At 32.4% G+C, this 12,316-nt stretch overlaps 1 protein-coding gene across 5 annotated transcripts in view; it reads right to left on the reverse strand.

Moving 5' to 3' along the window:
* LOC142332109 (uncharacterized) overlaps nucleotides 1–12,316 on the reverse strand; it is a 251,992-nt gene that overhangs the window by 60,918 nt on the left and 178,758 nt on the right. For all 5 annotated transcript variants that reach the window (XR_012758157.1, XR_012758156.1, XR_012758155.1 and 2 more), the window contains exons 12-14: nucleotides 11,668–11,735; nucleotides 9,579–10,349; nucleotides 4,040–4,294 (exon numbers count right to left, since the gene is read on the reverse strand). Coding sequence is in view for 1 of the 5 variants with exons in the window: in XM_075378336.1 (XP_075234451.1) it covers nucleotides 4,040–4,294; nucleotides 9,579–10,349; nucleotides 11,668–11,735 (1,094 nt within the window). In the remaining 4 variants the exon portion in view is untranslated. The remainder of the gene's footprint in view (nucleotides 1–4,039; nucleotides 4,295–9,578; nucleotides 10,350–11,667; nucleotides 11,736–12,316) is intronic.

The raw sequence follows: 12,316 nt of genomic DNA on the forward strand, positions 1-12,316 counted from the left end.
TGTCTTTTCACCTTGTAGTTACTCCAGATCTAAATTATTCTTTAACATCTTTAACTGCTAGTTCTACGTAAAGATTAAAAAGTAATGAGGATAGGGAACATCCTTGTCGGACTCCCTTTCTTATTACGGCTTCTTTCTTATGTTCTTCAATTATTAGTGTTGCTGTTTGGTTTCTGTAAATGTTAGTAATCGTTCTTCTATCTCTGTATTTGAACCCAAATTCTTTTAAAATGCTGAACATTTTATTTCAGTCTACATTATCGAATGCCTTTTTTAGGTCTATAAATGCAAAGTATGTTGGTTTGCTTTTCTTTAATCTTCCTTCTACTAACAATCTGAGCCCTAAAATTGCTTCCCTTGTCTCTATTCTTTTCCTGAAACTAAATTGGTCTTCTCATAACACTTCTTCCACTCTCCTCTCAATTCTTCTGTACAGAATTCTAGTTAAGATTTTTTATGGATGGCTAGTTAAGCTAATTGTTCTGTATGCTTCACATTTATCTGCTCTTGCTTTCTTTGGTATCATGAATATAACACTCTTTTTGAAGTCTGACAGAACTTCCCCTTTTCCATAAATATTACACACCAGTTTGTATAACCTATCAATCACTTCCTCACCTGCACTGCACAGTAATTCTACAGGTATTCCGTCTATTCGAGGAGCCTTTCTGCCATTCAAATCTTTTAATGCTCTCTTAAATTATTCTAATATTATATACATAATATATTATCTCAGTATTGTTTCTCCCCTTTCATCCTCTTCGACTTTCTCTATAACATCATTTTCTAATTCATTTCCTCCGTATAACTCTTCAATATATTCCAGCCACCTATCGACTCTGCCTTTCGTATTATAAATCGGTGTACAATCTTTGTTCAAATTATTAGATTTTAATTTATGTACCCCAAAATTTTCCTTACTTTCCTGTATGCTCAGTCTATTTTGCCAATGTACATTTCTATTTCCTATTCTGAACACTTTTCTTTAATCCACTCTTCTTTCGCTAGTTTGCACTTCCTGTTTATAGTACAGGGTTATCATAAAAGAATGGTGCGGTTTCAGTAATTCATATGAAGATTGTAGGGAAATTTCTAGATGTTATATTGGTATCCCTGAAAGCCTCCAACCCAAAAGTTTATTTATCAGCAGTTGTAACCACAACATCAGTTCTTGTATTGTTGTTGCAGTGAGTTTAGTGAGTTACTATGTTCTCGGATAAAGACAAAGCAAAGTGTGTCTTATTGATGGCCGAATTAAAATCCGTAATTTTAGTTCAACATGTGTTTCGAGTGAATTTGGAAGAGATCCACCACACAAAAATAACATAACACGTTGGTTCAAACAATTCGAAGAAACTGGATCAGTTAAGAAACAGAAATCAACCGGCAGACCAAGTGTACCAGAAGAAATGGTTGAACTAATTAGACAATCGGCAATTAGAAGTCCTGGGAAGTCCATCCCCCGTCGAAGCGTCGAATTAGGTATTCCAAAATCAACAGTTCACAAGTTTTACATAAAAAAACTGAAATTACACACTTATAAAATCCAGATACTGCAGGAATTGAAACCCGATGCTGGTGTAAAACGTTACAATTTTGCTGTTGAAATGTTGGACAGAATAAGTGAAAACGAATCATTTTTATATGATATAATTTTTACAGACGAAGCTACATTCCATGTGAATGGATGTGTTAACAGATACAATTCACGAATACGGGGCTCTGAAAACCCACACGCAATTATTGAGAAACAACACGATTTGCCTAAAGTTAATGTTTGGTGTGGTGTGATGAAAGATCATGTAATAGGACCTTTCTTCTTTGCTAAAAAAACAATTAATGGAGTTGTGTATCTTGACATGTTAACCAATTATTGCTTTCCTCAGCTGGATGAACTCGAAAACATTCATCAATTTTATTTCCAACAAGATGGTGCTCCCCCGCACTTCAATGCATTGGTCACGGATGCTTTGAACGAAAAATTTGGAGATCGATGGATAGGCCGGCAAGGACCCATACTTTGGCCTCCAAGAGTCCATACCTAACACCTTGCGATTTTTTCTTGCGGGGGTATATCAAAAGCATTGTTTATACACAAAAAATTTGTGACCTAAACCAATTAAAAAACAGGATTAATGAGGCAATGACAACCATTAACGAAGAAATATTAACTAATGTTTGGAGAGAAGTTGAGTATCGTTTGGACATTTGTCGAGCGACTAAGGGCGCACATATTGAAATTTATTAATTATGTAAAAAAATTTTTGAAACATTTATTTCAAATAAATGTTTTTTATTTGAAAAATAAAAAACATTAACTGTAAGTAATTCTGTTTTAATTTAAACCATGTTCAAAACCGCACCATTCTTTTATGATAACCCTGTATTTCTTAATTGTCAATAGTTCCTTTTACTTCCTTCATCACTAGCATTTTTATATTTTCTACATTCATCCATCAGCTGCAATATATCGTCTGAAATCCAAGGTTTTCTACCAGTTCTCTTTGTTCCGCCTAATTTTGCTTCTGCTGTTCTAAGGATTTCCTTTTTAACATTCTCCCATTCTTCTTTTACATTTTCTACCTTATCTTATTTACTCAGACCTCTTGCGATGTCTTCCCCAAAAATCTTCTTTACCTCCTCTTCCTTAAGCTTCTCTAAATTCCACCGATTCATCTGACACCTTTTCTTCAGGTTTTTAAACCCCAATCTACATTACATTATCACTAAATTATGGTTGCTATCAATGTCTGCTCCAGGGTAAGCTTTGCAGTCGTTGATTTCTAAATCGTTGCTTAACCATGATATAATTTATCTGATACCTTGCAGTATCACCTGGCTTTTTCCATGTGTATATTCTTCTATTATGATTTTTAAACTGGGTGTTGGCAATTACTAAATTATACTTCATGCAAAACTCTGTAAGTCGGTCCCCTCTTTCATTCCTTTCGCCCAGCTCATATTCACCCACTATTTCTTTCCTTGCCTTTTCCACCAATCTCCAACTATTATTAAATTTTCATCCCCCTTTATGTGTTTAATTGCTTTGTCAATTTCTTCATATACACACTCTACCTCATCATCATCATCATGGGCAATTGTATGCATATACATGTTAACAATCATTGTCGGTTTAGGTTTCGATTTTATCCTTTTTGCAATAATTCTATCGTTCTGCATTTTAAAATAATCTACTCTCTTCCCCATCTTATTGTTCATTACGAAACCTACTCCTGCCTGCCCATAATTTGAAGCTGAGTTAATTATTCTACAATCACCCGACTAAAAGTCGTTTTCCTCTTCCCACCAAACCATGCTAATTCCTACTACATCTACACTTATCCTATCCATTTTCCTCTTTAAATTTTCTAACCTACCAAACGTTTTTAGACTTCTAACATTCCACGCTCTGACTTGTAGAATGTTATTTTTTAATTTTTTGGTGATCCCTTCCTTAGTAATCACCACCCGGAGATCTGAATGGGGGACTAGTTTGCCTCCGGATTATTTTACCAAGGAAGGCGCCTCCCATCTTTGTTATATGAAAATGCAGACAGCTACATTTTCTTGGAAAAAAGCAGCTGTAATTTTCTATTGCTTGCAGTTGTGCAGTACTCAGAGGATTGAGTGATGTTGATATAGCTGATTAAGTCATCCTGACCTATGCCCTTAACAACTACTGAAAGAGCTGCTTCCCTCTTTCAGGAATCATTCTTTAGTCTAGTTCTCCACAGATACCTCTCTGATATGGTTGCACCTTCGGTCCAGCTACTCTGTATCACTGAGCACTCAAACCCCCTCACCATCGGCAAGGTCTCATGATTCATAGAGGGAGTTATCTAGTTTAGTAGTAATGAATTCTGACTGAAGAGGAGTAATATTTGATTCTGATGTGGCAAAATTATACTCTTATTACAGCAAAGTTTTCATGTACTACTAAACTTCATATTAGCTTCAAGCTAATTTAAGTTATTTAGTATAACCAACAAATAATTTGTTACATAAATTTGTTTAGTTTTACAGTACTAACGCAACATACCTCCATAGTCGGCTTCCAAATATTTTTTGGCGGACAATACCATTTAACTTTCTTAACTGCTCTAAACAAGATGCCATCATTCATATCCTCTCCATTACTTTTTCTATCTTCTACAGAATTATTCTGAAATTGCACTTTATCAATCGGTGATAGGAACTGCCTACAGCGACTACCGTCAGATGAATTTTTCATTGAACAATCGCTTGGAGATGCAGATGAATCTCTATCATGGTAAGTAAGATTTATTCCACTGTCCTTAAAAAAAAAAAAAAAATAATAGTAATAGTAAAAAGATTAATAATATTTTAATTAATTTAAACATACCAAAAGTCTGCAACAAAATCTAAATAAGTAAAAGTTACTACTGGTCAAGTAAAAGATGAATTTGAACAGGAATGGTTTTAGACTACCATCCTGAACAACCTTGGTAAAAACAGCTCTTTCTCCTTGAGGAACATTTGGTCAAAGAAAAATGCTGATTCAACAAGTAAACGTATATCCATTTACCTGTGGGTATCTCACTCCTTTTATAGACCTGACAACTATTTTTTATAGTTAATTGTTTTTTTGTTTATTTATTTACAGTTGATTATAATTAAAATCAAATGACTTTTTGTAAAAATCCCAATCGGTAATTTTGTAATACCTTAAGAAAATCATTATTTTATTCATCAACAAACAATTCTCTCATTTCATAAACAACAATTCTTTCTCTCACCAACTTTTCTTATTGAACAATAATAATTAAAGTCTTTTTAAAATAAATAAATGTGATTACCGGGTAGCTCATTTAATTAACAAGGCCACAGATACAACCTCACTGAATTTTAAACTTATTTAAAAACATGCTGTTTTACTTAGATTTCTGCCAGGAACTAGGTTTTACTAATAGCAAAAAAAAGTTAATCCTCTCCAGTTAAAATTGCAAAAAAGAAATTGTTACATTCTTGACATAATTGAAATTTGAAATCTGGTATAAAGTTATTCATAGCAAGTAAATCACAGAAAACACTTCCCTTACAGACAAGAACCTTTTATTTGATAGTTTAAACAAATTTTTTTGTGAAACTTGTTTACAATTTTTTAGGGTACAATTTCCATCGCTTTAAATTTTTTTTTAAGCAGATCTTCAGCTAGTACGTTAGTCTAAAAGTTAAGAGGGTAGGACCCAGTTATTTCTATTGAAACCACTTGAAATAAAACAAAAACTTTCTCAGAAACTTGTATTAAACTATATTTGCATTTAAAAATTTTTTTTTTAAACGTATCTAGAACATGTAAATTAAAAAATAAGATTTAACAAAAGAGGAACACGTTTAATTTTCTGTACTATTATTCCTTTAAAAAAAGCTAGTTAATAAAATGTCAAAAATATACTTTCATTTTTTTTTTTTTTGTCGTCAGTTATTTGACTGGTTTGATGCAGCTCTCCAAGATTCCCTATCTAGTGCTAGTCGTTTCATTTCAGTATACCCCCTACATCCTACATCCCTAACAATTTATTTTACATATTCCAAACGTGGCCTGCCTACACAATTTTTTCTTTCTACCTGTCCTTCCAATATTAAAGCGACTATTCCAGGATGCCTTAGTATGTGGCCTATAAGTCTGTCTCTTCTTTTAACTATATTTTTCCAAATACTTCTTTCTTCATCTATTTGCCGCAATACCTCTTCATTTGTCACTTTATCCACCCATTTGATTTTTAAAAGAAAACCTATAGCACCACATTTCAAAAGGTTCTAATCTTTTCTTCTCAGATACTCCGATCGTCCAAGTTTCACTTCTATATAAAGCGACACTCCAAACATATACTTTCAAAAATCTTTTCCTGACATTTAAATTAACTTTTGATGTAAAAAAATTATATTTCTTACTGAAGGCTCGTTTAGCTTGTGCTATTCGGCATTTTATATCGCTCCTGCTTCGTCCATCTTTAGTAATTTTACTTCCCAAATAACAAAATTCTTCTACTTCCATAATCTTTTCTCCTCCTATTTTCACATTCAGCGGTCCATCTTTGTTATTTCTACTACATTTCATTACTTTTGTTTTGTTCTTGTTTATTTTCATGCGATAGTTCTTGCGTAGGACTTCATCTATGCCGTTCATTGTTTCTTCTAAATCCTTTTTACTCTCGGCTAGAATTACTATATCATCAGCAAATCGTAGCATCTTTATCTTTTCACCTTGTACTGTTACTCCGAATCTAAATTGTACTTTAACATCATTAACTGCTAGTTCTATGTAAAGATTAAAAAGTAATGGAGATAGGTAATATCCTTGTCGGACTCCCTTTCTTATTACGCCTTCTTTCTTACGTTCTTCAGTTATTATTGTTGCTGTTTGGTTCCTGTACATGTTAGCAATTGTTCTTCTATCTCTGTATTTGAACCCTAATTTTTTTAAAATGCTGAACATTTTATTCCAGTCTACATTATCGAATGCCTTTTCTAGGTCTATAAACGCCAAGTATGTTGGTTTGTTTTTCTTTAATCTTCCTTCTACTATTAATCTGAGGCTTAAAATTGCTTCCCTTGTCCCTATACTTTTCCTGAAACCAAATTGGTCTTCTCCTAACACTTCTTCCGCTCTCCTCTCAATTCTTCTGTGTAGAATTCTAGTTAAGATTTTTTATGGATGACTAGTTAAACTAATTGTTCTGTATTCTTCACATTTATCTGCCCCTGCTTTCTTTGGTTTTATTATTTTAGAGTTATTTTACCTTTTTATTAAAGAAAATTCCAGGCGATGATAACGCACAGGCGTATTTCAACCCCCCCCCCCCCAAAAGCACAATCCCTGGCAGCTCACGAAATCATGTTACCAGCCAAAGCCATTGCACGTGCAGTCCAGTGATCAATGCGGATTAGGTGGTTGTGATCACACTTTAACATCTGTGGAGACTTACCAGGTGTTCCTAGTTACCCTGTTTACAGATGCTGCGGAGGGTGAAGCAGAAGTCGGCGTTAGAGCAGGTGAGACACCATTCACTGGCGTACAGGGTGTGGAACCAGTAGATATAGACCGACTGGTTTCTCGAATGACACTGAGAAAGGCACTGGGAATTGACCAACTTGACCCGGATATATTCTATCATCTGCTGCCTGTCATAAGAGAACCAATTGGCAGAAAGTTCTTGGGGTGCCTAAACTGGGGTTGCTTTCTGATTTGTTGGAAGGTGGTTTTGGTGAGGATGCTCTTAAAATCAGGAAAGTATCTGACTGAGGTCAGCAGTTACAAATAGTACAAGCTTACGAGGATTGCTCGAAAGGATTAGGGGCTGTCGGGCTGTCATTTGTACATGGTGTACAAAGGTGTCTTCGAAAGCATGACCTCTTATGAGGCATCCGTTTGGGCACACAGGTCAAAAAGAAATCAAGCACTTATTCAAAATTTAAGGAGTGCCCAGTGCAGAGCCTTAATTGTATGCACTGGTGTTTTAAAAACAACCTCCTATGAGGCTACCACTGTATTGGGAAAGGCTCTCCCAATAGATTTAGTGGTGAAAGTTTGGGCATTCATGTGGAAATTGTGAAGAGGCAGGGTGGCCAAGGTATTTGAGATGTGGTTTTGAGCCAGGCCTGTGCCGAAGTGGAACGGTGACCTCAATGTGGTGAGAGCCATATTTCAGACCGTGTGGGAGTTCCTTGATGTGGTTGCTTTGTTCAATCGACATCAGTAGTTTACCTAAAAGAAAAGACTCCTACTGCACTGCTATAGGAAGCTAACCGAGTGTTATGGCTGGCTACCAGCCAGATTAAGGCTTCAAGCGCTTTAATGGTGGACAGGTACTTGCTGGCATTCAGCGGCCTAGGTGTGGCAGCAAATTGCTGTCTTTGATGAGATAAATTAATTATTGATATCATATATATTTTAGTAGTTGATGGGGTGCGCCTACCCATTTTAGTAATATATGACAAGTGGGTGGTGGGACATGCAAGTGAGTGGTGCATGGTACCACGGTTATTTCGCTTATGCTTTTATGTGAGCTTTAGGAGCTAGTTAGGACACTGGTTGCTAAACTGTTTTGAGGCTCAGTAGCTGTTTGTGGTACAGTCATTCGGTCTTATGCTTTAGGGCGACCGAATGGGGTGGTGGCGGGAGAAATGCCAAGCAAACCAACCAACAGTAATCCACATGAAGGTTCAATTCAAGGAAATTATTAAGATCACAGTAGCTTCAAGAGTTTGGTCACATAACAGAAGGGAGATCACATCAATCTTTTAGTTCTTTTATAGAAAAACAAAAAGAATGATTCTGCTCCCTTCATGCTAATAAAATAAGCAGAATAGAGCCAGATAATGTAAAGAAGCTTGAATCATTTGTATCTTATATCAGGAGGTGCAAGTTTAATATATCCAAATGGAGGTTTTATCATAGAAGATAAGATTTGTTTGAGTGTGATAGACTTCAGACAATGTATCTGAATCGCCTTGACCCAAAACATGGTGCACAACAGAAGATTTACTTTTATATAAGCCAAAATCAAGACCATTTGACTTTTTCTGATACAATGATGTTCAATTTTAGATATCAACATAAAATAATACATTTTATATCATTTAAGCAATCAAGGCTATTTAATGATAAACAATAAATGTGTTAGGGTAATTTTTAGAACTTTATATATAAATTAGTATTCAATTAATTTTATAATAATGCATTATTAAAATTAATTTTGCCTTAATTATAATAATGCATTATTAAAATTAATTTTGCCTTAATTATACCATTTATCCTTAAAATGTAACAAGTAGGGGCTAAACAACAGTACCAGAACCTACTAAACCATATTTATATTAAACTCTTATCAACTGAATAAATATATTTAGTTAAGCTTTTATATTATTCTTTAGAACACAATTTTTATAAAAATCCAGAGATTACTGAACTTATTAACAGATTGAATGTGAGCCTAAATTTTTAAAAGATGAACTTAAAGTGGATTTATTTTGTTTGAGTTTGTATTTTATTCTACTACTACTACTACTACTGTAATTTACATTTTCTGTTATTTACAAAATATACCACATATTAAAAATTGAAAATAATAGTACGCATAGAACATGGCTGGGGAATTATGTGATTTTTATATTTTTTTTCCAAAAAAATAAAAATTATAAATTTCTTCTAAATAATTGCTAAATCTCCAGTCAACTGTTATTCTTATACAGAAAGTTCAGTTGTCCTGAAACAGAGTATGAATATAAAAATATACAACAACCATGTTTATTAAAATACATATATTACATTTTCTTCATATACAGGCTTAGATATCCTTTATCCAGAGCTACAAATCGTATTACATATTTGTAAATACATGCAGACAACAAATGAAAACGGTTATTCCTACAAGCAATATTAAGACACACTAGAGCTGAATAGACACCATATTTGTCTGCCTTGTTATAACAAGGCAAACTAGTGTGTTTTATGGAACACACTATAAATCTTAAAAGTTACTGTAAATGAAATGTAATATATTGCATTTAATTTAATATAATAACATTTCTGAAATAATATTATTACCCCTTACCTGTGAACTAATACTGTTAAGCGTTGACCTCCTATTATCTTTCATAAGGTGATTACAATATGCTGAACCTTCTTCGATTTTATTTTCAGCGATCGACTTTAAACCGTCATTACTATTAATAATATTATTGTTATTATTATGAATATTAGTACATTCAGCAATAGAATTCCTTTTAAAGAAACAACACTTATTATTTTTATCACCGTAATCGATACTACTTTCACTCATTTGTTTTGATATCTCACTATTGGGAGATATTAATTCATCGACAGCACTAACCATTTCTCTAAATTCAGATTTAACTTCTGAAACGACATCTGATGTTAATTCTGCTAAATACTCTGCGACATGATTAACCGATACAGAATCGTTAGTATTTGCAGATGGCATAGGGGATAAGGATTGCGGTGGCTGCGATTGAATCGCACTGAATGATGATACAGGTGATAAACTTAACGGTTGATAATTCATTTGATTTGCTAAATTTGGATGAATACATTGAAAATGCGATTGCGGTTGTTGAAACGGTTGATAAAAATTTGTCGGCGGTGAATTATAAACAGGAAATTGTTGTAACATTTGTATTTGTTGATTATGCTGTAATAAATGCTGTTGTTGAACATCAATACTATAACGTTTATCGGTCAATGATGCGTTTGTTTCAAGAGAATCTGCACTTTCAGATAAAACATCTTCAACTTTATTAATTACTTCACGTATCTCTGATTTAATCTCAGTTGCTAATTCTTTGGTAAGTTCTTGAACGTAAGCCTAAAAATAAAAAATAAAAAATTAACGAATCGAAAATAACTTTTCTAAAGTTAATATTTAAAATGTTATTATTGAATCTGGTTTTTGTACGACAACAAAAATAAAAGGTTAATAAATAAAATGTTTTAGGGTGGCAGAAGATATTTATGAGATAACATGCTGATTAGTTGCAATATGTCATTCAAGCTTCAATGGCCATGAAATGTGACAACAGCTAACTGTATTTATCTTTTATACAATGTATCAAATTGTTCAAACTAAAATAACAGGGGATTTTCCCTTCTTATAAATAAGTACAATGGATAGCAATGCTTCTGTTAAATTTATAACAATAAAAAAAAGACTAAAAAATTCAATTATGGTACAGCAATATACAAAAATAGTATGTAAAAAACTGAAGTAATCTTTGTATTTTTCAGATTTGAAAAATTTAAGTGAGAAAAAAAATCTACTTAATGCAAAAATACTTATACTTGTCTACTAAAACTACAGAGTAAAATATCTTAAAAACTTAAAAGATAAAGTTATTAATATATTTTAGTAGCAGAAAACTAAAATTTATTTTAGAAAAGCTACTTTAGAGTAATTAAGTCACGAGAAATAGGCTAAATGAAACGGTAAAAATATACAAACACTAAAAAAAAGGAAAAGAAAAGAAATTCTAAAAACAGTCGTTAGTTAAACTTTTTCTATAAAGCTACACAAACAACAAACATTTATGATGAAATCAGTTTATTCATCTATAAATAATAAAAATAATGGTTTTTATTTCTACTGGGATACATATAAAAGGAGTGCGTCTTTTCCTTTTTTTATTTCTAAGTTAGTTAAAATGGTGCAGAGAAAATATTAATGCTCACCTAAAAAAAATATTTCAAATAGATTAAAAGTAAAATGTACAGGCAGACATAAATTTGCTGAGATGTCTTGATCCCAAAAGATTCATTCTCATTACATTATATGAGTAGTGATGAGGTTTAGTATGTTTTATGCCGGCTGATAATATTGACAAATATATATCTTAGTTGACTCAGATATGTATATGAGTTTGATCTGGAGAGGGGGCAGTAGAGAATATAAAGCCTAAAATTGATCCTTACCTGGTATCTAAAGATAAATATAACACAGCTGGATCGAGCTAATCATAGGCTAACTTTGAAAAACTGGTATCACATATCTCAAATTAGTTACTATGAAAAGAGAGAATTTAGTAAATTTAAAAGAAAATGAAAAACAATAAATAAAAAATGCAAATAATTGCATTTAATCGTTAATTAAACATATGCATATTTATATAACTAAATGAACTATATCCTACCTGTATTTGTTCAGCATTTTCTGAAATTGAATTCGGTGGGGTAGCTCCTCTTGAATCAGTACAATCACCTTAACGACAAAAAATTAATTTTTTAATCGATTGAATAAATTAAGCGATAAATAATATTTGAAATACTTAATCTTCTTCAGTTATTAAGAAGTGTTTTGTAGGTTACAAAAATGGGCATTATTTGACACCGGTAATCATGAGAATAATATATTAAGTAAATTAAAAATTTTACTTTTCCCACAAATTTACAATCATGAATAAGCGATAAAAAAATTTATGATAAATAGTTTTATTAATTTGTGTTGTCATTTTGAAATGACCTATTTTAAATCACCTAAATGTCTACAAGATTTTTTAATTTAATTAATTTAAAATTAAAAAAAAATCACAGTTTAAAAAATTCAAATAACCCTCAATTCTCTGCAACTCTGACCAGTGTATATTTAAATAATATGAACTCAAATTATTTCTCAATTAAAACCTTTAGGATTATTAATTTATTCTGCATGGATTTACTTACTAATAAATTTTTATCATCATGCATTATCAACATCATTATTTTATGCGATTCTAAATTTTAAATATTAAAATGGATGAAATTAGATAAGATTTTATGAAGAATATGATGCCTGTCTGTCCA

The sequence above is a fragment of the Lycorma delicatula genome, chromosome 11, assembly GCF_047948215.1.
Source record: "Lycorma delicatula isolate Av1 chromosome 11, ASM4794821v1, whole genome shotgun sequence".
NCBI classification, from domain to species: Eukaryota; Metazoa; Arthropoda; class Insecta; order Hemiptera; family Fulgoridae; genus Lycorma; species Lycorma delicatula.